A 24,433-nucleotide genomic window follows, 5' to 3' on the forward strand; every position below is an offset into this window, starting at 1 on the left:
ATTCCTTTAAAAATGTTAATATATTATCCAATATCAAGGCATATGCTGTATGAAAATGCAGTGCATACAGGAATGACCCTTATGTGTCGCTGTGATTACGTTTCTTTTGAAATTAAAGTTGCGTGATCATTCAGACTGAGGCGAATCGTAAGGTTTGGGTGACATGAGATCTGACTGTCGAGGGCTTGCTTGTGACAGAGTTCATACTGCATCGACCTGGGTAAAGTTGGACACGGAGGGCCGCATCGGTTCGTCTCAGTCGTGCCTCTGCATTGATTCAACCAGTCTTCAGCAGTCGGACAGAATTCCAAATTGCCGCTTTTAGCAAGATCAGAAAAAGCAAAGAACAAAAGTCATAGATGTAGCATTAATTTGCCAAATTAAAATGTCATTTGGCCAATAAATTTTAAGTTCAACCTAGCCTTTGTACATTTTAATGGGCCGTAATTAAAATATTCAACAGGTAACAGGTGTGTGGGGTCGCCGAGCATGGCCTCGTGGCCTAGGAAAGTGTGCTTCTCTTCCGGATCAAAGCCCTGTTTTATACAAGTAAATGCCACTGAGTGGATGACATTTAACAAGCAGTGTTGTTTTGTAAGAACATGTCAGCGAAAAGGTCAGGCAAGGTGAATTTATAGTTCAGAGTGGATCATTGTAAAGGGCGAGGAGGTGATTTTCATTAAGCCTTGTTAATTATGTTTAAAAAAAGTAATTTCATGTCAGATGCTCCTGGACCCTCCTAGGCAACAGCTGTCTGCACAATGTGTATAAGATAAACATAAGATGACAGCCAGCTACTCAATGTGTGCATGTGGGTGTATGAAAAACAGCTAAAAACAGAATTGCTTCATACCTTTTGCCTAATTAAAGTTGATGTTGAAAAAACAATCTCTTATAAAACGGATCGCTTATTAACCTGCAGAATAGTAACCATAAATTAAAAGATGAGTCTTAATTTGTTTGAAGTACAAAAGCTGTCTTTAAGGTCAGCAAGTGTGCCAAATTCAATTTACACGTTTAATTTAAAGAGCATCCTCACACCAAAGATGTACTTTGTCTTAATTGTATTAAAGAAACACACTGAGTTCTATTCTTAACATTAAGAAGAAAACTTTGTACTAAGTGTTTGTTCTTATAGTGAGGAGACGGTAAGATCATTGATTTTGCCTTAAATAAACTGAAGCAGTAACTACGGCTTGTTTTTGCCCCCTAGAGCTTTAACTCTGCCATTGCAATTCAAATCTCAACAGTTTCCCTACATGACTGGGGACATCATATCTGCTACCACTCTTACTTTGGGGTCCAAAGATTTGAAACATTTAAAACATATTTAAGTTAAATTTGAGACGCTGTGTGATAATGTGACTCTTTGTACAGATGGCCAAATTATGTACTTCCAATCTTTGGATCTTCTCAAGTCATGCTGAAAAATATGATCAACAGGTTTAACACAAACGTGTAGTTCATGCAGCTTGAATGCTGCTGTCATTAAATTCATGCATATTTCATCTTTTCACTCCATTTTGGCTAATGGTAATAGAAAAAAAGTTGTATTACACTTGAATAATGCAAAATAAAATTAGCACTGATATGCCACCCTAAAGGAATAATTTACCCCAAAATGAAAAGTTGTTCAAAATACCTGTCATCCAAGATGTAGAAGAGTTGGTTTCTTCATCTGAACAGATTTGAAGAAATGTAGCATTATATCACTTGCTCGGATCCTCTGCAGTGAATGGGTGCCGTCAGAATGAGAGTTTAAACAGAGCACAAATCCATTATTAAGATGTTTTTAACTTTAAACTGCTGCTTCTGTGCAAAATAGCAGTCCGTAATCCATAATAATGCTTCCTCCAGTAAAAATGGACTTGTATTTTAGCCAGAAGCAACTGTTTAAAAATAAAAGCGTCTTAATGATGAATTTGTTTCTTATAAACACACAGCTTTCCACTTCACAAGATGTTAACTGATTGACTGGAGTTGTATGGATTATTGTGATGTCTTTAACAGCTCTTTAAATCTTATTCTGATGGCTGATTCACCTTATTCTGATTCACCCATTCACCAGTTTCTCTACATCTGTTCCGATGAAGAAACAGACTCCTCTACATCTTGGATGGCCTGACGGCGAGTACATTTTCAGCCAATTTTCATTTTTGGATGAACTATTCCTTAAATATATTTATAGAAAACAGGCAATTTAATAATAATAATAATAATAATAAATAAACTCTTTACACCATGCATTTACAACTGAGAGGGTTAAAATGGGTTGTTGAGATTTTGTCGTACACATCAGCGATGATAACCAAAAATAATTTGACCATACATTTTATTTTGATGTTGTTGATGTGAACATTTCCACTAGTCTAACTCTGTAAGGATACATGTCGTCATATGTAACAGTTCAGCTGCGAATATAATAAGACAGCATATTTTACATTGTACGCTCCTTAAGAAAACAGCATGATGCGTTTTATGATGGGATTCCATTAAAGAGCTGTAGACAGTAATTGAGTCCTGCTCCACCAGCAGCTTCTTGTCAGATGAGTGAGGACACAAACTGCTTATAAAGCTCAGTCAGTCCAATAAGATCAAACTCCCTTTTGAGGTCGTCAAGTGATAAAATGTCTTTTACTTCAAATGTAGACATCCTAAAAAAAAAAAAAATGGGTGGTGGGGAAAAAAAGTCAGCTGTGATACAATGAACAGTGGAGTAAATATAATACGCAAAATATCATACAAAATGTAAAAAGATGCGTTTAAAAAGTATGCAGAGCATATGCTTACAATATCTTCTCTGGCTGTGGAATCTCGCACAGGACACTCATCATCTTTTCCTTACAGCGTTTCCCTGAAGAATCAACATCAACTTTAACCGTCTTCTGAAGGTGGATGTATTCCTACAGAGTCAAATTAGCATGTATATTATGTCATCATTAGAATGAAAAAACAAATGAAAAACCAAATCAAATACTCTATAAACAGCCAGGAATCACATGAGAAATTAATAATAATTTTTTTTTAAAAGGTTTAGCAATTATGTGCTATAAAAATGCCCTGAAAATCCAGTTATGGCTTTGGTATTTATATTAGTTACTGAATCAACATGTCTGGGAAAATGAAAATCTTATTGTTTAGGAATATGTTCTGTATGATTTTGTACTCATACTTTAATATTTTCCTTTCTTCCTTGCAAAAGAATCAATATTGGCTTCCCCGTAAAGAGTCTCCCAGTGAGACACAGCTCTGAAGCCCATTTTTCGATCAGTTTGATGTATTTTGCTTTGGACCTCATGTGATCTAAATGTAGTACAGCAGTCCAGGTTTCTTCTGTAGTTTCTGGTCTGATCTCCGCTGAATCGCAGCTTGATGTTTTGGTCAAGTCTGAGAAGTTTTCCTGAAGCCACAGGATTAAGTCGTGGAGCATGGGTTCTGGTGGAAGTGATCGTGCTGTTTCCAGTAAATGCAGCCTCAGGTCTTGACACTGTTTTCTTGATAAGTGGCTGGAAGCGATGCTGACATCTGGAGGGGTGTGAGGGTAGTCAGGACAGATGTGGAATGTAAGGGCTAGTGGTGTCTTCTCATTGTTTCTTTCAATCAGTGTGTGTATGCGGTAGACGATGCCCCTCTCAGCTGCACTTAAACATAACATGACATAACATGGCATGAGATTTAAACAGAACGGGGAATACAATTATGGGGTTAGAATTTTTTATTTGTCCATATAAATAGATTATGATCTACAGATTGTTTGTGAACCTCATTTGTGGACCTCGTTCTGTTTATTGGTGAATTGTTTATTTTGTGTGAATCTCTTCACATTTATATTGTGGATTACAATCTGTTTATCTGGAAATATGACATAGTTCTATCTCCATTTAATACAACTGATTCAATATTCATTATGCATAACTTGGTCAATTACAAATTTAAATTACAACGTTACAAAAACGTACCACAGTAAGTTTTCATCAAAAGACCGTAGTCACTAACGTACAGTTATTATTATTAATGTAAACCAATTTTAAAGTAATATCAAATGGATCTACTTCAAACTGTGTAAGAGACTTTCTGAATCTTTCAGTATTTTATATAACAGTGGCATATAATACCAAGTTACCACAACTTTGTTGTAAAGACAATATAAACACACATGAACTGTAACTATAGTAAGAATATTGTAAGAGTTATAAATTCCAAAGACTCACGTGACTCTTCTAACAGCTCGAATTCGTCCGGTTCACAGTATATGGCAGATAAAACGGACATTTCATCATACGCGTCCTTCGACATTTTTGCAGTCCATGTAGGAAACTCCACATTATGATTTAAAATGTTCACATTGTAACGTTTACATCTGTCCGGTTTGTTATTGAACTACTTTTTTCATATTCCGTGTAGAAACACTACTATAGAAATCCAGTTCCACCCGACAACGTGTTGTGCATAAAGCACTTTTCAACAGTTACAGGTGCATCTCAATAAATTAGAATGTCGTGGAAAAGTTCATTTATTTCAGTAATTCAACTCAAATTGTGAAACTCGTGTATTAAATAAATTCAATGCACACAGACTGAAGTAGTTTATGTCTTTGGTTCTTTTAATTGTGATGATTTTGGCTCACATTTAACAAAAACCCACCAATTCACTATCTCAACAAATTAGAATATGGTGACATGCCAATCAGCTAATCAACTCAAAACACCTGCAAAGGTTTCCTGAGCCTTCAAAATGGTCTCTCAGTTTAGTTCACTAGGCTACACAATCATGGGGAAGACTGCTGATCTGACAGTTGTCCAGAAGACAATCATTGACACCCTTCACAAGGAGGGTAAGCCACAAACATTCATTGCCAAAGAAGTTGGCTGTTCACAGAGTGCTGTATCCAAGCATGTTAACAGAAAGTTGAGTGGAAGGAAAAAGATGCACAACCAACCGAACGAACCGCAGCCTTATGAGGATTGTCAAGCAAAATTGATTCAAGAATTTGAGTGAACTTCACAAGGAATGGACTGAGGCTGGGGTCAAGGCATCAAGAGCCACCACACACAGACGTGTCAAGGAATTTGGCTACAGTTGTCGTATTCCTCTTGTTAAGCCACTCCTGAACCACAGACAACGTCAGAGGCGTCTTACCTGGGCTAAGGAGAAGAAGAACTGGACTGTTGCCCAGTGGTCCAAAGTCCTCTTTTCAGATGAGAGCAAGTTTTGTATTTCATTTGGAAACCAAGGTCCTAGAGTCTGGAGGAAGGGTGGAGAAGCTCATAGCCCAAGTTGCTTGAAGTCCAGTGTTAAGTTTCCACAGTCTGTGATGATTTGGGGTGCAATGTCATCATTGTGTTTTTTGAAAACCAACGTCACTGCACCCGTTTACCAAGACATTTTGGAGCACTTCATGCTTCCTTCTGCTGACCAGCTTTTTGAATATGCTGATTTCATTTTCCAGCAGGATTTGCTACCTGCCCACACTGCCAAAGGCACCAAAAGTTGGTTAAATGACCATGGTGTTGGTGTGCTTGACTGGTCAGCAAACTCACCAGACCTGAATTGTATTGTCAAGAGGAAAATGAGAAACAAGAGACCAAAAAATGCAGATGAGCTGAAGGCCACTGTCAAAGAAACCTGGGCTTCCATACCACCTCAGCAGTGCCACAAACTGATCACCTCCATGCCACGCCGAATTGAGGCAGTAATTAAAGCAAAAGGAGCCCCTACCAAGTATTGAGTACATGTACAGTAATTAACATACTTTCCAGAAGGCCAACAATTTACTAAAAATTTTTTTTTTTATTGGTCTTATGAAGTATTCTAATTTGTTGAGATAGTGAATTGGTGGGTTTTTGTTAAATGTGAGCCAAAATCATCACAATTAAAAGAACCAAAGTCTTTAAACTACTTCAGTCTGTGTGCATTGAATTTATTTAATACACAAGTTTCACAATTTGAGTTGAATTACTGAAATAAATGAACTTTTCCATGGCATTCTAATTTATTGAGATGCACCTGTGTGCGTGTGTGTGAGAGAGAGAGAGAGAATCAATACTCGTGGATTACAGCATTGAAATAAAATGAATTTAATGAATTTACACACCAACATCAGGCATAAATGTACAGTCTTGTTTGACTGTATTTGATTTCAGTTCTGTAGAGTAAATTATTTCTGGTATTTTGTATTTTAACAACATAATTTTAGTTGTACATTCAAAAAAAAAATTATGGACAATTATTTAAACAACTGACATCATGGTAAAATAAATATAATTGATAAGCAAGAAAGCAGCAGTAAATGGAAAAACTAAAATATGTATCCGCCTATTTACATTTATTGGATTCTGTTATTTTGGATGGTTAACATTGTAAATATTTTAAAATAAAACAAGAAAGCAAAATGTATCCGTCAACATTAGTTTCTAAAGTCAGACTTTACATTTTATTTTCACACTTCAGAGTGCCTTCATAACACTACTAAAATATGTTTTGCTACTACTTTTTTAATTGTATGACACTGTATGCCTACAACAGCACACAGTGCCACTATAGCAGCTTTTGCAATTATCATTGTCTTGAAAATATGCACATACCAAATTCACGACAGGAATACAATGATATAAGGTCATTCTGGATTTAAATAAAGAACATCATGTCAAAAAAGCTTCCGCAGACTAAGCTATTTAAATATCAGTTCCTAAAGATCACAAAAGAAAATTTATGTGGAGGTCCAGCGCCACCAGGCCACTTTCATACGGTCCCAAACAGCTTCTAAGGAATCAAAGGCTGGACGCACATCAAGGATAGTGTGCTTGGGCACCTGGCCTCCATCATAGTAGTCTATCACATATCTGACCTCTTTTCCACACCGGTCAATAATCCAGTCATGCCTGTCAAATGGTAGCTCATGCCTACAACACATAACACCAAAAGCAACTTATAACTGAATTGCCATTGCACTTATATTTTCCTGAAGATGATCACAGAAGTTTTATGCAGAGAAAAATTAAGCAAAAACATAAAATATATTTTATTAAGAGATGCGATGACTTACCCCATCCAGTGGCGAAATCTGGCTCTGGGTGAAAAGTCTTTTGCTTTTCCACCAAACCTTAAAAGAGAAGGTCCACATGGGCATTCTCTGTGGTGGAGGACAACAGCAGAACATCAGGACTCATCTACTTTATGACATGCGAGGATACACAGTTGCTTTTAAAGCAATAGTTGCTTTTAAATGCAATATTTGCTGAAAATGTGCTCCTCACCCTCAGGGCATTCAAGATGTGGATGAGTTTATTTCTTAAGCAGAACCGATTTGGAGAAATTACATCACTTGTTCACCAATGGATCCTCTGCAGTGAATGGGTGCCGTCAGAATGATAGTTCAAACAGCTGATAAAATCACAATAATCCACAAGTAATCCACATGACTCCAGTCCATCAATTAACATACTATGAAATGAAAAGCTGGGTGTTTGTAAGAAACAAAACCATCAAGGAGTTTTAACTTGAAACTTTCGCTTTAGGCCAATATACCACTCCATAATCCATAATAACATGTCCTCCAGTGAAAAAGTCCATTCCCTTTTGTTTTCTTGCATCAAAATCTACCAACATATTAAATTCACAAACAGTACTGGATATGTGCATATTTTTCTCCTGATTCAGATGAGATCCCTTTTAACTAGAGAAAGGAATATTATGGACAGAGGACCCGTATTTTAGCCGGACACGCAGCTTTCACTTCACTTGATGTTAACTGATGGACTGAAGTTATGTGGATTACTTGTGGATACCATACTGTTTGGACCCTCATTCTGACGGCACCCATTCACTGCAGAGGATCCAACAGTGAGCAAGTGAAGTAACACAACATATATCCAAATCTATTCTGATGAAGAAACAAACTAATCTACATCTTGGATGGCCTGAGTGTGAGTACATTTTTAGCAAGTTTGCATTTTTGGGTGAGCTATTCCATTAACATGTGACTTACTTCGAATGCAGCTTCTCCCATCTCAGGATTTCCTGCCAGGCTTGCTCATTATTCTGGTTGTGAATCCTAATGACGTTTCTCATATCTTTCTGGTTGATGTCACCATTGTTCCAGCGCCATCTGTTGAAAGTTTGAGTCATGAAGCAATAAAGTTGATGATACTATATGTTTCTGAATCATTACTGGACATATACAGAGCTCCGTTGCTCTGTCTTTTATATTCACCATTAGAACTCACCCCTTCCTCAGCATGGCATTCCAGAACATCTGCTCTGAGGGATAAACCCACTTCTGCTCAGATCCACCACGAGGGATCGTAGATTCCTCTCTTACAACAGAAAGGGGAAATGGTTGACCAGATGAAGGTTGCTGGTTAGGTGGTGGCATCTATAGAGAACAGTAAATAAATTAGGCTAAATAGTAGAAAAGGGAAACTCACTACATCTAGGCTTCTAGGTATTAGGTAACCAATTTCAAGAGGGGCAAATTACCATGTTTGCTGGATTGATGTCAGACATTGTGGGTTTAGCCCCATTGGCAGCTCTCATAGGACACTCTACAAATTCATAAGCCCTGTCCTGATGTGCTGGTACATCTGGCACATTCTTTAGCTTATCGCTTGCAGATGCCTGATGCATTGGACATTCTGGTGGAGGGGCACCTGTTGGAAATATTAAGGAAAAAAACTAAGGAGAACATCCCCATATTTTTGATGTTTATGTATATGAGGGCTCCAACAAGTAATTGCTAAAAAGAACCTTCAAACCTGCTCCTGGAGGGCCACTGTCCTGCAGAATTTAGCTCCAACCCTAATCAAACACACCTGAAGCAGCTCATCAAGGTCTTCAGGATTACTAGAAACTCATAGCCAGGTGCATTAAAGAAGGTTGGAAATAAACTTTACAGGACAAGTGGGTAGAAGATCTCTGCATAAAATTGATGATAAATGAATTTGATTATCAATTAATTATGTATGCATGATGGGAACAGAAAACATCTGCCAATCATGTCACTTTACAGCAGCAAATAACATTTCTATGAACAATGCGCACTCATACGTTAAGATTTTTTAAACTAGCTTTAACTTCTACTTTAAAAATGGTAAGTAATCAGTTTTTTGTGTTTTAGAAGGTAGTGTTTATATATAATTCACTATATTTGGTTTTTTTTATTGCCTTCAAACTGCACATTGTTTGGTGGACGACATTGGTCAGGATATAGAATAACATTTTGTAAATAACAGATTCGAATTTTAATGTTGATTCAAATTATTATTAATTTGATTAACTTAATTGTTCATTTTTAATGTATTATTTTTATTTATTTAATCTGGTTAATCAAATAAATAACATTATCAAAAACAATCTTTAGATGCAGCCCTACTGTCTATGTTAAACGAAAAAACCTGTACTGAAGTACTAGTGTCTTACTTTTATTAGCATCTCTATGCATCGGACAGGCCTGTGGTGGTGCGCTGCCAAAGTCTGGCACCATGATGCCCTCTGCCTTCACTGTAGGACTGGACATAGTGTCTCCCATCAGCTTTCCAGACAAAAAGATTAAACAACAGTCAGTTTTGAGTAACCTTACATTTTACATTGTTGCTGTCATATATATATAAACATGCATGCGAGTATGTATAAAATCTTATAATGGACTTATAATGCTTTAAGTCTATCAAATGAGCATGTTCTAGCATTAGTAAATGCAGGTTTGTGTGAGTCTGCATGACTTTAAGTGGCATCACTTGTTCTCATTTTTGTCTTGAAGTTGCAAACTGTACACCTGATTGACTGCTATGTTACTGTGAATATACACTGAAGATCTGACAGCCACATTCCTTTCTGCACCATGGACATCTGAAGCATTCACTACAAAATTATGCTTTTGGGGAATTGTGCAACAAATGTTACACAAGACACTTATAGAACACACAAGCATAAGATAAAATAATGTTCGTCTGTCTGTCCAAATAGGGTTTTTAACTGCTTAGATCGTTCATATTGCCCTGTGTTAAAATTACATGCGAAAGATATTGCTGATGAAAGATTAACTGCTATATAACAACAGTAGAACACACTTACCATCCACCTCTACTGTCAATGTCGTTCACTAGAAACATGCCTCATATCCCACAATGCTCCTGGATGATTGCATCACGTGTGTGTGGCACGTTCGGATGGCAACATGCACACTGCCCCCTAGAGTATTGGAGAGTTTAGATTTGTATTTTAATTTATTTAAATATGGCATTTTCTAGTGTAATTTAGTTGAAGGTACAACGTGAATCGATCCTTTAATTTAATTATTATTCACTAAATATTTTGAATTTTCCGGTGACAACTATAGTGGCTCCGCACAAAAAAAAAAAAGAAAAGAAAAAAAAGATTTGTTCAGTGTACTTTAGTAATGTATTATTATTTATAATTTATTCAAACTCGAAAGTGACTGACTTTCCAAGTGTGATTGAATCATTATGCAGAAAAGCAGCCACACGTTTTGAAAGATATAGAGTGAACGAAAATATTAGAGTCAATTCAGAGAACAGTGTTGCTAACTCAATTCACCAGGGCTGCGTTCAGCCCCGACAAAACGGTGCAAAACGTTTTTTAACCGGAAACGGTGGTGCGTTGAACACTCTGTTCTGATGACACAAGAGTTGCAACTATGGCAGCTGAGAAGGCCATTCTTTGTGTTCTTTTTGAAGAATTTTCGGAGCCTGATGAAATCGGTATAAATACGTGTTTAATAGCTACTGCAAAATACGCTCGATGTAGTCATTGCCCTTGCCCTCCAGAATAAAAGAGAACATCCCAATCGAGTGAAGGGGTTTGTGGAAACTGTGGTTCCTAATTATTGTGATCCAACATTTGCCTCGCATTTCAGACAAACAAAGACTAAAAAGGACAAACATTTCAGGTGGAGGATAATCCACTTCTTACCTCCAAGACTGTGTTATGATCTATATGACCTTATTATTTTTATTTTGAGTATTAGGCTTATCATTATTGCTGATCACTGTTGTTGTGCTATGATATTGTAATATTTACCATTATATAATCAGAGGGGTATAGAAAAGTTTATGAAAGTGTCACTCCATAATACAATAGCAAAATATATAAATATGTATAGTATTTTTATGTTACATTAATCCGTATTTAGCACACCTTCCTAAGGAAAGGATATGGACCAGAAGACATTGCAATTACTAAATGATATTTAGACAGACTCAAAGAAGTTCCAGATCTATACTTGTGCCCTTATTATCTCAGTTATTTGCCTTTAATGTAAGTAAACATGTGCAAACAATATACTTGCTCTTGTGAATTTATTTGGATGTTAATTACATTGTGCCAGCTGTCTCTTTAATACCGTGTGGTTTATATACATGTTGCTGCTGATTAGGCTATGTTTGACACACCCACCAAACAAGAGAAAACACATCTCAAATCCCGTTGCACACCGTTTCCAGGAAACATGTCGTTCAAACCGGAAACCGTAGCAAAACGGTGCACACCGGTTTGAGCTTGAACTTGCCCCTGATGTGTGTACTGCTAGCATCTGTGGTTTCCTCTTTTTGTGAAATTTGGATGGAAAATGTGTGCCTTTTTATTGTCCGAGTCACTTATCAAAAGTTAAATAAATGTGGTGCTTTTGGAAGAAAAAGTTGCCAAATTTAACAACAAAATTGCTAAGTTGGCAACAGTGTCAGAGAAACAGACACGACTCGCTTAAAAGATTTGTTCAAGAACACAGATTTGTTTGTTCACAAACGAAACAACACTAGTGAGTAAAATTGCTTGTGTGAAGTGAATTGTCCCAGTAAGTAAAAATTTAAATAAGAGAACTGGCTTTGTTCTCTTACAACCTCATGCACTATAACGTATTAAAACAAAGTTGTTTATTCAGATTAAAACATTATTGTCACACCACAGAAACACGCATCTCCAGTCACTTACATGAGCATTTTTGACATCACAGAATTTGTAGAAATTCATTCCAGTTGGAATAGCTCATACACCTTTTTCAAGAAGCATATCATTGTTGATTTTAACCACATACATAAATATTAATTAAATAATGATAAATAACCTGAAAAGCCTTACCTTATTGAAGCTTATATAGGCCAATAGTGTCATTATTCCAAATCCAACCAACCACATATTACAAGCAACAAGCTTATACACGGCTGCATCAAGTTATAGATTTTCAGAAACACATATTATATAACATTATTGTGTCACCTGATACATTTTCCTTTCCTGACATATATAATACTCTCCATACATAGTGTTCTCCATATATGCAATAATTACATGTAGACATGCATGGTTTCTCAAGTATGACATCCTGCACTGCTGAGCTGCAAAGGCAGGATCTCTCACCCATACATTTAACATTTCCACTACATTTATAATGGCCATTTCCTCTATTTGCATAACCTTATACACATTGTCAAAAAGTCAAACCGTTGGTCTACAGGCACACACTGTGTATCTTTGTGGAAGTTCAGATGTGCTGTTGCTCGTTTATTTACATTCATAAAGGCAAGTTGGTTGATCATAATAGCAGCTTTATAATAAATAGTGCAACCACAACTGTTGTCCTGATTGTACATGTGATCACTCTCATGCCTCTTAATCACCTGATTTCTTAAAACGTAAAGGAGCGCCTGTGATTGAATTCCTCCAGTTGAGCCCATATTTGAAGATGACATCATGTCAGTCATTATTAATGCAATAAATGGTTTCTCACAACTATGATGCCACAGCATTACAGCAGCAGGAATAACAAAACATATACATGGCATTTGCACTCCAGCATCAGTTTGGACATGAAAGAGATGGAAGGTTTGTGTGCTGATGTGTTCCTTTTCTGTCTGTATCTCCATGTCAGTCTGTCTTTCTAGTTTCCATCTCAGTTCCTGTTTTTCTCGACCAGGCCGAGCGAAGGACTTTGAGACATCCGCGGATGATTCTGCGCATCCACATGATGTTCATAACATCCAAAGACACGCTGGAAATAACCCAGGCACTGCGGCCCCCCAGAGGTAACCGGTAGAAGTCATCCGTACCAAAGACCGAGTACATATGGCTGTAGTAGCCTGGAATGACTGCGATCCTCACCAAGAAGAATGTAAATGCCATGGCGACACCATTAACCAGACTCGGTTTGGAAAGTTTGTGGTAGCCCAACATGTGAAAAAACCAACTGGAAGACATAAAAAATAATGCAATTAGAAAATTAGCTCATGTAACAGTTGCATTGAATGCTTCTAGATGGATTTTTAGGTAATACTTACCGCTGGTTCACGAAGGGGGTGGAGAATTCTGAAAGCAGGCGGAAATTAGCAAAGTAAGGCAATATCCCTTGACTCTGCAGAAGAAAAAAAGAGCACAAAATAACCTTGGAGATCTTGAGGAAGTAACTGTACACCAGACCAGCTGAAAACAACTTACCAGCACATAGTAGTATGCATAGAGAGCAGCAAAATGATGTATGACAAAATATTTCTCTCCAATAGACTCCCATGAAGTAAACATGAGAAGGAGATCTGAAAAATAAACATTTTCTTTGTGTATCCATCAAGCAAAAAAAGCTAATTCTCATTTCACCTTAAATACATTAATGTACACATCTTAATATTTGCAATCAATAAACAAAAATTACTAATTAAAGAAGCAGTGAAACCATTTTCTGAAAATATTTCTATGAAATAATAAAATCACAACAAAACATTAAATATGATTTCCTTTTTCACTTTTTAATGCAGTTTTTTTTTCTTTATTATGATATCAGGACAATTGTATTTACTTTATACCCCCAAAATGAATTTGATTTTATATCATTAAAGAGGTGTATTGAATCATTAAGATTTTATCATATATGAATGATAAAACCATGTACTGCAAACGATAAATGTTTATAATATTCACATTGAAATGCAATTAATTTGTTTTTTAGAGTTTGCTGAAAAAATTTAAATAAATGATTACTCTGAAACATAAATTTAAATATTAAAATACATTTTAATTCAGAAATGACAAAAATGCCCATCATACAAGAAATGTATTCAAATCATGTATATGAACTTTTGCATCAATTGAATTCTCATTTCACCTTAAATACATTAATGTACACATCTTAATATTTGCAATCAATAAACAAAAATTACTAATTAAAGAAGCAGTGAAACCATTTTCTGAAAATATTTCTATGAAATAATAAAATCACAACAAAACATTAAATATGATTTCCTTTTTCACTTTTTAAAGCAGTTTTTTTCCCTTTATTATGATATCAGGACAATTGTATTTACTTTATACCCCCAAAATTAATTTAATTTTATATCATTAAAGAGGTGTATTGAATCATTAAGATTTTATCATATACTGTATACATATATATATATATATATATATATGATAAAACCATGTACTGCAAACGATAAATGTTTATAATATTCACATTGAAATGCAATGAATTTGTTTTTTAGAGTTTGCTGAAAAAAATTAAATAAATGATTACTCTGAAACATAAATTTAAATATTAAAATACATTTTAATTCAGAAATGACAAAAATGCCCATCATACAAGAAATGTATTCAAATCATGTATATGAACTTTTGCATCAATTAATAGATATAGCATCACATCATTAGCCCTCCACTCACCTGAGATTAGGTAGCCTGAGGTAACGGCCACATTTAGCTTCACCAGTGTGGCATCTCCCCTGTAAACACAAATTAGAGGTTAGATAAGAAAAAAATATGTTTTTGTGAGTCCACCAAAAACATCAAGTTCAGTCTGTACTTTCTAGAGAGAAACTACACTATGTTGCATAACAATTTGCGCCGCCACATTTGTAAAGGATTACATCTTCAAATCCTCACCAGACTGGGTCTTTCTGGATAGGTTCATCCAAGATATATATGTAGAGACAGAAAAGTCCCACAACCAAGGCATGTACTGTTGAGACGGCCCTTTGAGAAAAAAAAACACAACAGTGAGAGTTTATAGATCTTCCAACTTTAGTTAAGAGTGCATAATAAAACACGTGCTTTTAGAAGATAAATCTGACACCTGGAGTTCCACTCTGTCCTTTGTGTAGGGCTGAGCCTCAGGAAGCCTTTGCAGAGCTTCTCAGACACCCAAGGGCTACCTCTGTGGAACAGCCACTGGAAGCCCAAGAAGCTCCCTGTTACAACCATCAGCACCTGCAGGCTGAGAGGCTCCATGCCTGCTGAGCCCTAGAGAAAGAAAGAGACGAGAGCCAGACGGCGGCGAATGTTCAGCAATAATTCTCCCATTAACAAACACATAATTACCCCCCCACCCCCACTCCACAGCACTCTTTAACAAAATCAAATGTTTCTTACTCCAGACCAGTTGCGAGCATAAAAGCCCCAGTCATCACCTGAGCTGCCGCAGTACCTCTCTACTGCCAAGTCCCCCAGTATACAGAAGCATTTGCATATGTGCTGCTGACACAGCCGTCCAGAGGTCAGCCGACACAAACACGTCTCAGATTGCTCCATCCGTGATTTATAGGAGCCACGCGTGGCTTTTGTGCAGTCTGAAATGCATCCGAGTCCCAGAGATCTCGGTGTCCCGTAGGAAACAGCCGATTGTGTGGGTTTGTGCTGCATACACTAACTTCTATCCTGGCTGAGGGGAGCCTGTACATGTTACTTACGGCTATACATTTCTGCAGAATGGACACCGATCGAAATGAAACAGCAGGAAATCAATGCGTGTGATCAATGTGGCATTGTTATGGTCCATTGGGACACGACCACTCCCCTGCTTTGTCCTCGTACCCTTGAAAAAGGCATCAAACTTCAGTGCTTTTAGTAACTGATAGTAGGAGGAAGGAAGTCAAGCCGGCGTGACCTTGTCAGATTTGAATTCTACTGTTTCTCTGAAATGTACAGTTACATTAGAACATGCTTTTATCTGAAGTGACTCACAAAAGAGGAACAAAACCAATCTGTCAAGGAGCCAACAATGCTTGTAATATACATTGCCAGGTGTATTTGACAACTAGATTTGGAGGCAAACTAGAAAAGAGGAGAAATGCCATGTAAGTGTGTATGTACACTTTATATTGCACAGTAGGAGTAAAAGAGCCAAATAATCAGGTAACCAAGCAGTAGGACATGCTATCTTTATCATTTTCTTTGTCAGATTCATTGATTCAAGCAAATTCATTTTCTCTTGCAACAGCTCAATCTGTCCTGCTTCTCGGTGACTATGAAATGACTGCATGCATCCTTGAAAAAATAATTAAGTCAACATATAATGCATGATCAGACTTACCCTTTCCGTTACGAAAGACCCATGTTGAACTGGCCATGGAGAGTGTACATGAACACAGCTGGACACGAGGATAAATGCAGGGTTAAAGAGATCTGTGAATCTCAGGTGTTCATCTAGGGGAGGATGGCGGAGAGATTGCGAATGCAAATCCAACAGCCTTCTCCCTCTCCACATTAACTCAGTAAGTGCCTTCCCTTGTATGCAGCTGCCCAGTGTGATTTTATATATCTGAATCCTAAATGAACTTCATGGCATAGAGGAACCACTAGATGGAGTGAGACATCCAACTGGCTAACTTTTTTCTCTTCATGGTAGCAAAAGAGCTTGTGTTAGACCAGGAGAGGGTAGTTGATAATGTCCGAACAAGGACACTATTAGTAAATGAATGTCGTTTATTTAGCAAGGGCAGCCCTGTTGTCCTCAATTTCCTGAATCCTCAGCCTGACCTTCAGCTTAAACCAGATCTATTACCAAACAAAATAAACCCTAACCTTATTTAAAATAACTCCAACAGTAACACTGCAGGGGTTTCTTGTATTTAGAGGCATAATGGAGCAAGTTTAGGGCAGAGCGGTTAGTCTTGCCCTGCAGCTTCAGGTAATAACATCCCATCCCCATCTAAAGCACAGTTGTTGTTGTTGTTGTTGTTGTTGTTGTTGTTGTTGTCGAGTCTGTCTGCATGTTGTGCCTCAGGGATGGAACAACGAGGCATTCCTGTTTGATGAACCGTTCGCCCCAGAAGAGTCCTGCTCATGGAAAATAAAATGGATGTTCTTGTACCTAAATGTGTATTGCAATAGAATATATTCTTTTCACTTTATCAGCTCTGGGTTATAATAGGACAATGGAAACTAATAGCAAACCCAGTGCTTGCTGCAGAGGCTAAGTGAAATTAACTCTCCAGACACTTTTACTGGAGACACAGGAACATGGGGAATTTCTGTTGCTGACAAAACATCGTCTCGCTGAGTGAAATATGAATGGTTTTCGTGTAACCTGTTGATTTACTGGAAGACTGCAAACATATCCTGATAAGATACTATAATGACTTTAAACATATTAATCCATTTATAACCATTGAGTATGTATGCCAAATGCTCTTCTGTTACTATGAAATCCCTTTTCAACCACATAAGAAAATCATAATCATAATTATGACATAAAAGGCTGAAATTATGAGATAAAAAGACTTATGAAAAAAAACTAAATTTTGACAGAAGATGTGACAGTCAAATTTAGGAGTCATAACTATGACAAAGTCGAAATTTTGTGTCATACTTTAATGATATTTAAAAAACTAATTATAAGCTTGAATTTCTAACATAGTCATAATTATGAAGACTGAAATAAGTCATTATTGCATAAAAAATCTACTTTAGACTTTCTATCTCATAATTATGATTTACCAAAGCATGTTTGTTGTTTTCTTATGTGGTGGAAATTGGCTTATATTACTGATATACATGTGATACTACTAACCCATATGCAAATATTAATAGTATTACTCGGGGTTAACCACAGCACTGTTATGAAGTGGAAATAGGTCTTGTGCTTGTCCTGTCTTAAACCAAAAGTCTGGGAACAATCACTTACAATGGCAAACACACCTTGTTTTCCGACAGTTTCTTTGTTTGATCACTATAGTGATGGGCTAAACAGGAGCCCACCATATCATTAGAATGCATGTTTTGACTTGTCTTTAATTAATTGCAAGTCTTGAAGCATGATGGTATTTTCCATTTTCCTTCTAAATCAGGGTGGCTGAAAACAGTTTTGTATGTCTGCACTGACACAACATCTTTCGTCTTCAGAAGTGAAAGACATAGTCATTCTTGAGAAGTGGGACAAAACAGGGTGCAAAATGTAAAAAATAAAACCTTGTACTCAGATAAATGAAACTACATTTATGTATCTTATATGTACTAAGCTACTGAGCTATGCTTTGATACAACCTCCCAACTTTTCTCTTTTTTAACAAAATGTGTTTTTTTTTTTTACCTTGGACTGTGTAATATAATTTCAGCTTTATCTTTAACAGCATTCAAGATGTTTTTAACATTTCAAAACACATTCTGGTGTTAGCAGACAGATTACACTTTCACATGTGACCAACAATTCCACAACAAATATAAAATCTCAGTAATTAAGGTATGACAAGATGTGGCATTGAATGCTGAACCCAAAAATGACCAAGGAGGAATTCAAAAGAAATGTGCTTAATATATTGGATGAATTCTTTCTGGCATTGGGTCTTTATTGTTGTTTCCTGTTAATGGACAGCAGTGTCTCGGGACACAGAGGCTCAGGAAACACATGGTGAGGAGGCTGAAAAAGTAATAAAATCAAGGCCTCGACCTCCAGATATTTATTCAGCATGTGTTAAATATCCTAAATATGCAAATGGTGATAATAAATTCACGATGAATGATATTTGATTGTTTTGACCACTAGCACTAATAAAAGTACCATCACGAACAGGGCTTTAAACGAACATATTATTTTTAAGTGTTTCTGTATTTGTTTTATTTAAATGATTATGTTCGTTACATATCATTAATTTGTATTTTATAATTCTGTTTTCATATATTTTGAAGGAATTCATAATTACAAGAATTCGTACTACGGTGAGGGCTAGGCTATGAATATTAACAGAGACGTTGCTTTGTCGCTAACGTCTGCCTTTTAGCCAATCAGGAATAGGTACACTATGTTGCGTCACGCAACCTAATTAATATTCACAACTTAAGTCTTCGCCGTAGTAGAATTCGTAAATTCGCTCAAGCTCAGACCTTCTGCTGCTCTTTAATTACTTTGCTGAACAGAAAGAGTTCAGTGCATCCGCTCAGCTGGGGCAATCGGCTGTCATATGTGACTAGCCTAAACTCACGTATCTGTGCAAAGCATCTTTTCTCGAACAAGAGGAGCCAAATTAGAAACCGGGGGATTCCTGAATATTTCTTTGGTGCGAATCGACGTGAAATAAAAGACAATGACTCAGTTCAACAAGGGCCCTGCATATGGTTTATCTGCTGAAGTGAGAAGTAAGGTAAGGTTTGAATGATTTTACAGTCTGTGTAGTTTAACCCCGGTTAAACGACGAAGTGGCGTTTAATGTTTCTTGTATTGCACTGAAATGCTTGAATTCAAATGCATGAAAGTGTAACTGTTAACTGTTTCACTTTAGAATGAACTGCCTAGCATTTCAGACAGCACAGGCAGGTTCAGAAACAAAAACGCCGCATATAATTTAGTACTAAACGTACTTCTGATGGCCAAATGCACTCTGTAGGTTTTCAGAGAAAGCCATTGTTTCCTTTTCAACTGATTCCTGTGATTTGATACTTCTGAGATTTTGGTTTTAGGGTCGATGTATCCTTTTGCTTATAAAAGACGAAGGCTCATATTTTTGCACGTAGAAAGTAGGAAATAATAATCCGTGTTTCATGTTGCACTAACCGATTTATCAATGAATGAAACTTTCTTTTTTTTATGCGCGCGACGCGTTTCGCTTTTCACGCCATGTTGAGATGCTGTTTGTCATTTTTAAGGCACAAAACCTTTCATTTTATCACTGCCAATGAAGTTTACCGTGTGTTATTCCGGCTGATATAGCTTGCCTGGTGTGTTGGTGGGTCATGGGGTCTTTTGTTGAGTTCTGGGTGGAGCTCCAGTTTGAGAGAAAGCAGCGAGGCTGCCGCTCTCGGTACAGAGAAACGCAAAAAACAGCAGTAAAACCAATTAAACAATTACATTATCCGCCTAAATAAGCGACTGTGTGTGTGTGTGTGTGTGTGTGTGTGTGTGTGTGTAATAAAGGTTTAGTGAGGTTAGCGTTGTAATTTGTGCTGCTTTGTGTGGAGATGTGTTATGGAAACTTTAGTCGAGGTGATGCGCGTGCAGCATCTGTGATTTTAAAACGTAGTTTCGTTTTAAAGGACGATATTTAAACTAGTATGGCTGTATAACTGAATTTTAACTACTTTTTTTGTTAAAACCTCTTTAGTACCTATTTGAAAAAAATGGTTCGTTGTCAAATGGATTTTTAATGTTGTAGCCAGCTCCCACACAAACGGGGGTTTTCTCAGGAGAGTTAAAACCTCACACTGAGGTTTTTCTACTGAATGCAATGCGCCCCATCTGCAGTGACTGATGTTTTCTTTATTCTTTTTTATTATCATTATTTCTTCATGTTTAGATTCCATTCTGTGCATTATTGTCACAAACGTAGCAGAACTTCTTACATTAAAAGTCTATAAAACTGTGTAGGCCCCAAACATAGCCTATAGTTCTAGAAAGTATAGTATTTTATTTAATGCCATATGTTTTTCCCCCATGCAAAGTGACCTATAGGCTACTAATGACAGTCCATCTGGTGCATCGGAGATGAAAGGTCTTGCTCAAGGAAACCAATTAAACAATGACATTATCCGCCTAAATAAGCGACTGTGTGTGTGTGTGTGTGTGTGTAATAAAGGTTTAGTGAGGTTAGCGTTGTAATTTGTGCTGCTTTGTGTGGAGATGTGTTATGGAAACTTTAGTCGAGGTGATGCGCGTGCAGCATCTGTGATTTTAAAACGTAGTTTCGTTTTAAAGGACGATATTTAAACTAGTATGGCTGTATAACTGAATTTTACCTACTTTTTTTGTTAAAACCTCTGTAGTACCTATTTGAAAAAAATGGTTCGTTGTCAAATGGATTTTTAATGTTGTAGCCAACTCCCACACAAACGGGGGTTTTCTCAGGAGAGTTAAAACCTCACACTGAGGTTTTTCTACTGAATGCAATGCGCCCCATCTGCAGTGACTGATGTTTTCTTTATTCTTTTTTATTATCATTATTTCTTCATGTTTAGATTCCATTCTGTGCATTATTGTCACAAACGTAGCAGAACTTCTTACATTAAAAGTCTATAAAACTGTGTAGGCCCCAAACATAGCCTATAGTTCTAGAAAGTATAGTATTTTATTTAATGCCATATGTTTTTCCCCCATCCAAAGTGACCTATAGGCTACTAATGACAGTCCATCTGGTGCATCGGAGATGAAAGGTCTTGCTCAAGGACATCAATTCTACATTCACACAGCTAGGCTTGAACCTGCAGCCTTTTTATTAGCCAAGATCTTTAACCATTAGGCTAGAAGCTTCCTCGTTGTTTTAATTGGTTTATCACATCGAAAAGCACACCGAAAACGCATCCCTCTAGTGTCTGCGGTTGGTCATTTTAAATCTATTCAGCAGTAGTTCCATCACACCATGTATCTCATTATGAATGTGTGTTTAGTCAGAATGAGTGGGAGGGTGAGTAAACAATGTAAACTGCCGTGGGGTGATGCTTCCTTGAATCCTGTGCCATCTGCAGAGGTGTGAGGACATTTGATCCCAGCTGATTTCATTAGCACTTCAATTGCACCATGCAAATGTCTGAAGAGCGCTTACTGTAGGACACTTCATTACTGACATAATATATTCTGTGTGTTTGAAGGTAGTTTACTTAAACTCATATTTAATAATTGACAGTTACTTGTCTTGGCAGGAATGTCTCTGATTTTGTAACACTTTTCATTAAATGTTTCATTGTCAACATTTGAAATCACAATTTACTGATTTGCAGTCATGTTTTAATTTAAATGCGTAGAATATATTGTACAGTACATAAAATATATAAAGTATCTTAGAGTGACACATTGTTTTGAGATGGAATTATTTTATAATGTGAGGAAAAAGAGAGACCATGGAGTGATACAAGAGACATGAAATTGCCACAAATGCATGCGGTTCAAAAATTTGGGGTCTCTTAAGATTTTCTTTTTAATTATTATTTATTACTTTGTTTTTGAAAAAAAGTATCTTCCATCAATCCAGCATTTATTTGATCAAAATACAGTAAAGCAACAATATTGTGAAATACTATTGCGGTATAAAATAGCGTTTTTATGTTTTAAAATATTTAAAATTTAATTTATTTCTGTGATGCAAAGCTGAATTTTCAGCATCATTACTCCAGTCTTTAGTGTCACATATAGGCTAATTCTTTATAAATATTTCTAATATGCTGATTTGCCGCTCAAGAAACATTTCTTATTCTTACCAATGTTGAAAACAGTTGTGCTGCTTAATATTTTTGTGGAAACCAAGATTCATATTTTTCAGGATTCTTTGAATAGTCATTTATTTGAAATAGAAATCTTATACATTATTATTACTGTAACTTTTGATCAATTTAATGCATCCTTGCTGATTAAAGCCAATACTTTACCAAAATGGTTTGAACTGTAGTGTAAATTCACATATAAATGCAGAGTAGACTGTTCTCCTTGCTTTCCATTGTTTCAATGTGTAGTGGACTAGTGGGCAAGTTGTTATGCAAACATTTCTTGTAGTCTGTATATACATCCGAGAACTTGCTGCCACATTATTTGGTCTGCTGGACATTTCCAGAGCAACAGGGTGATTAATTGATCAGCAGAAACAGCGGTGCTGTTCACCAGGGCCTCTCACAGCATTAGCTCTTTTTTTTTTTAGAGCTCTTTCCTCCAGCAAATGTGTAACTGGATTGTAGACCGGACTAGAGCCCGACCGATATGGGTTTTTTGGGGCAGATACCGATATTAGGGAGTAAAAAAATTGGCCGATATCGATATGTCGGCCGATATTCTGTGTATATTATAGTACAGTACCAATCAAAAGTTTGGACACTTTCCCATTCGAGGGTCCAAACATTTGACTGGTACTACATATAGAATACAGTATATACATAAACAGTGTGTGTGTGTGTGTGTGTGTGTGTGTGTGTATGTATATATATATATATATATATATACACATAAACACATTTTTTGCAATGATCACTCAAATGTGGTGATCAAACACTTATTATGACGTGACAAAGATACGTAATGGAGGCAGGGCATTTAACAATTTAACAAACTTTATTATCCAAAATGAGTCTGACATCAGTGCACTGAACAGTAAAGTTGAAGTTTATTCAACTTTAATTCAATTAAATTCCATTCAACTTTATTCCTTTGACGTTTTTCACTTCGGAACATTCATTCACGGATTTGCGCTACTGTCTTCACACACAGACGAAACTTACTAGAGAAGTGTGACATAATATACCTCTGTAAATAAATACAATATAAATTCATGTCTCGCGCACTTTGATTGTAACGTGTACGTTCCCTTGGAACTGGAATCATGGTGGAATTTCATGTGAAGTTCACTTCGCAGGGCACTTGCGGTAGAATAAGACCACGCTTGAATGCTGCTGCCTGAACAAGAGACCTCCTTACTGAAGTGAAAGTGTTGACTGGTGTCACTATCTCGCGAATGCGCCGGCGGATATCCACCAAATTCGGGGATCCCTTCAGCTCGAGGAGCCCTCTCGAACGCCACCCTCTGCGTGTTGGTAGCCCCCCGGGATCGGTTGGCGCCGGACTGTGAATTTAACCACCCGTAACTCCCGAACCCCGGGGCTATCGACGCGGGGGGGGGGGCTCATTCGAAAGCGGGCCTCTAGACGTACACTCAATTCGCCGTGCCGTTACGGAGATATGGCCGTTCAACGTTTCAGTGGTTTTCCATAGACTTAAACTTTAAAGCGTTTCATCCAGGTCGCCAGTAGCAAACAATGGAGCGCGCTCTGCTGGACAAACTAAGTAATTACACCATAGATGTAACTGTATGAAAATTTCATATCACGATTATCAATATTATCACGGTTTTGTTAAAATTAGATAAACGTTCAAAACGAACTGATACACACACTGAAAACATTTCAGGAAGTTTTATATTTGAAAATTAACAAACAACAGATACAATTAGCAGCTATATGCACTTTTTTTTTTTTTAGCAAAAACATTAAATTAACATTAACCCCTAATAATAATAATAAATCTCTTGTATGTGTGTATATATATATATATATACACACACATACACAGTGGGGAAAAAAAAGTATTTAGTCAGCCACCAATTGTGCAAGTTCTCCCACTTACAAATTACAGAGGCCTGTAATTTTCATCATAGGTATACCTCAACTATGAGAGACAGAAAATCACATTGTAGGATTTTTAAAGAATTTATTTGCAAATTATGGTGGAAAATAAGTATTTGGTCAATAACAA

General features: G+C 36.8%; 4 protein-coding genes across 6 annotated transcripts in view; 1 reads left to right on the forward strand and 3 right to left on the reverse strand.

The window, feature by feature from the left end:
- Positions 1 to 2,326: 2,326 nt before the first annotated feature.
- Positions 2,327 to 4,420, reverse strand: rwdd3 (RWD domain containing 3). Its single transcript, XM_016284804.1, has 4 exons — positions 4,212 to 4,420; positions 3,173 to 3,636; positions 2,791 to 2,903; positions 2,327 to 2,654 (listed from the first exon to the last, which is right to left on the reverse strand). Exons 1-4 carry the CDS (start codon positions 4,294 to 4,296, stop codon positions 2,543 to 2,545), a joined length of 774 nt encoding a protein of 257 aa, XP_016140290.1. The 5' UTR covers positions 4,297 to 4,420; the 3' UTR covers positions 2,327 to 2,542.
- Positions 4,421 to 6,255: 1,835 nt separating this feature from the next.
- On the reverse strand, positions 6,256 to 10,149 carry hccsa.1 (holocytochrome c synthase a). 3 transcript variants are annotated; one of them, XM_016284800.1, is made up of 7 exons: positions 10,072 to 10,149; positions 9,418 to 9,529; positions 8,479 to 8,648; positions 8,226 to 8,374; positions 7,988 to 8,107; positions 7,046 to 7,132; positions 6,257 to 6,902 (listed from the first exon to the last, which is right to left on the reverse strand). In XM_016284800.1, the coding sequence occupies exons 1-7, from the start codon at positions 10,072 to 10,074 to the stop codon at positions 6,710 to 6,712; spliced, it is 834 nt and encodes a 277-aa protein (XP_016140286.1). In that variant the 5' UTR covers positions 10,075 to 10,149; the 3' UTR covers positions 6,257 to 6,709. The 3 variants fall into 3 exon arrangements, with proteins under 3 accessions (XP_016140288.1, XP_016140286.1, XP_016140287.1); XM_016284801.1 differs by having other exon boundaries at positions 10,079 to 10,110; XM_016284802.1 differs by lacking the exon at positions 9,418 to 9,529 and having other exon boundaries at positions 6,256 to 6,902; positions 10,072 to 10,128.
- A 1,774-nt stretch (positions 10,150 to 11,923) lies between these two features.
- si:dkey-10f21.4 (TLC domain containing 4) lies at positions 11,924 to 20,012 on the reverse strand. Its single transcript, XM_016284803.1, has 7 exons — positions 19,895 to 20,012; positions 15,071 to 15,237; positions 14,881 to 14,970; positions 14,662 to 14,720; positions 13,447 to 13,541; positions 13,290 to 13,363; positions 11,924 to 13,198 (listed from the first exon to the last, which is right to left on the reverse strand). Exons 2-7 carry the CDS (start codon positions 15,223 to 15,225, stop codon positions 12,880 to 12,882), a joined length of 792 nt encoding a protein of 263 aa, XP_016140289.1. The 5' UTR covers positions 15,226 to 15,237; positions 19,895 to 20,012; the 3' UTR covers positions 11,924 to 12,879.
- Positions 19,017 to 24,433, forward strand: part of LOC107594662 (calponin-3) — a 17,470-nt gene continuing 12,053 nt past the window's right edge. The window contains exon 1 of the mRNA XM_016284796.1: positions 19,017 to 19,352. Coding sequence (XP_016140282.1) covers positions 19,296 to 19,352 — 57 coding nt within the window. The 5' untranslated portion in view covers positions 19,017 to 19,295. The remainder of the gene's footprint in view (positions 19,353 to 24,433) is intronic.

The sequence above is a fragment of the Sinocyclocheilus grahami genome, unplaced genomic scaffold (genome assembly GCF_001515645.1).
Source record: "Sinocyclocheilus grahami isolate Dianchi unplaced genomic scaffold, SAMN03320097.WGS_v1.1 scaffold188.1, whole genome shotgun sequence".
Taxonomy (NCBI): domain Eukaryota; kingdom Metazoa; phylum Chordata; class Actinopteri; order Cypriniformes; family Cyprinidae; genus Sinocyclocheilus; species Sinocyclocheilus grahami.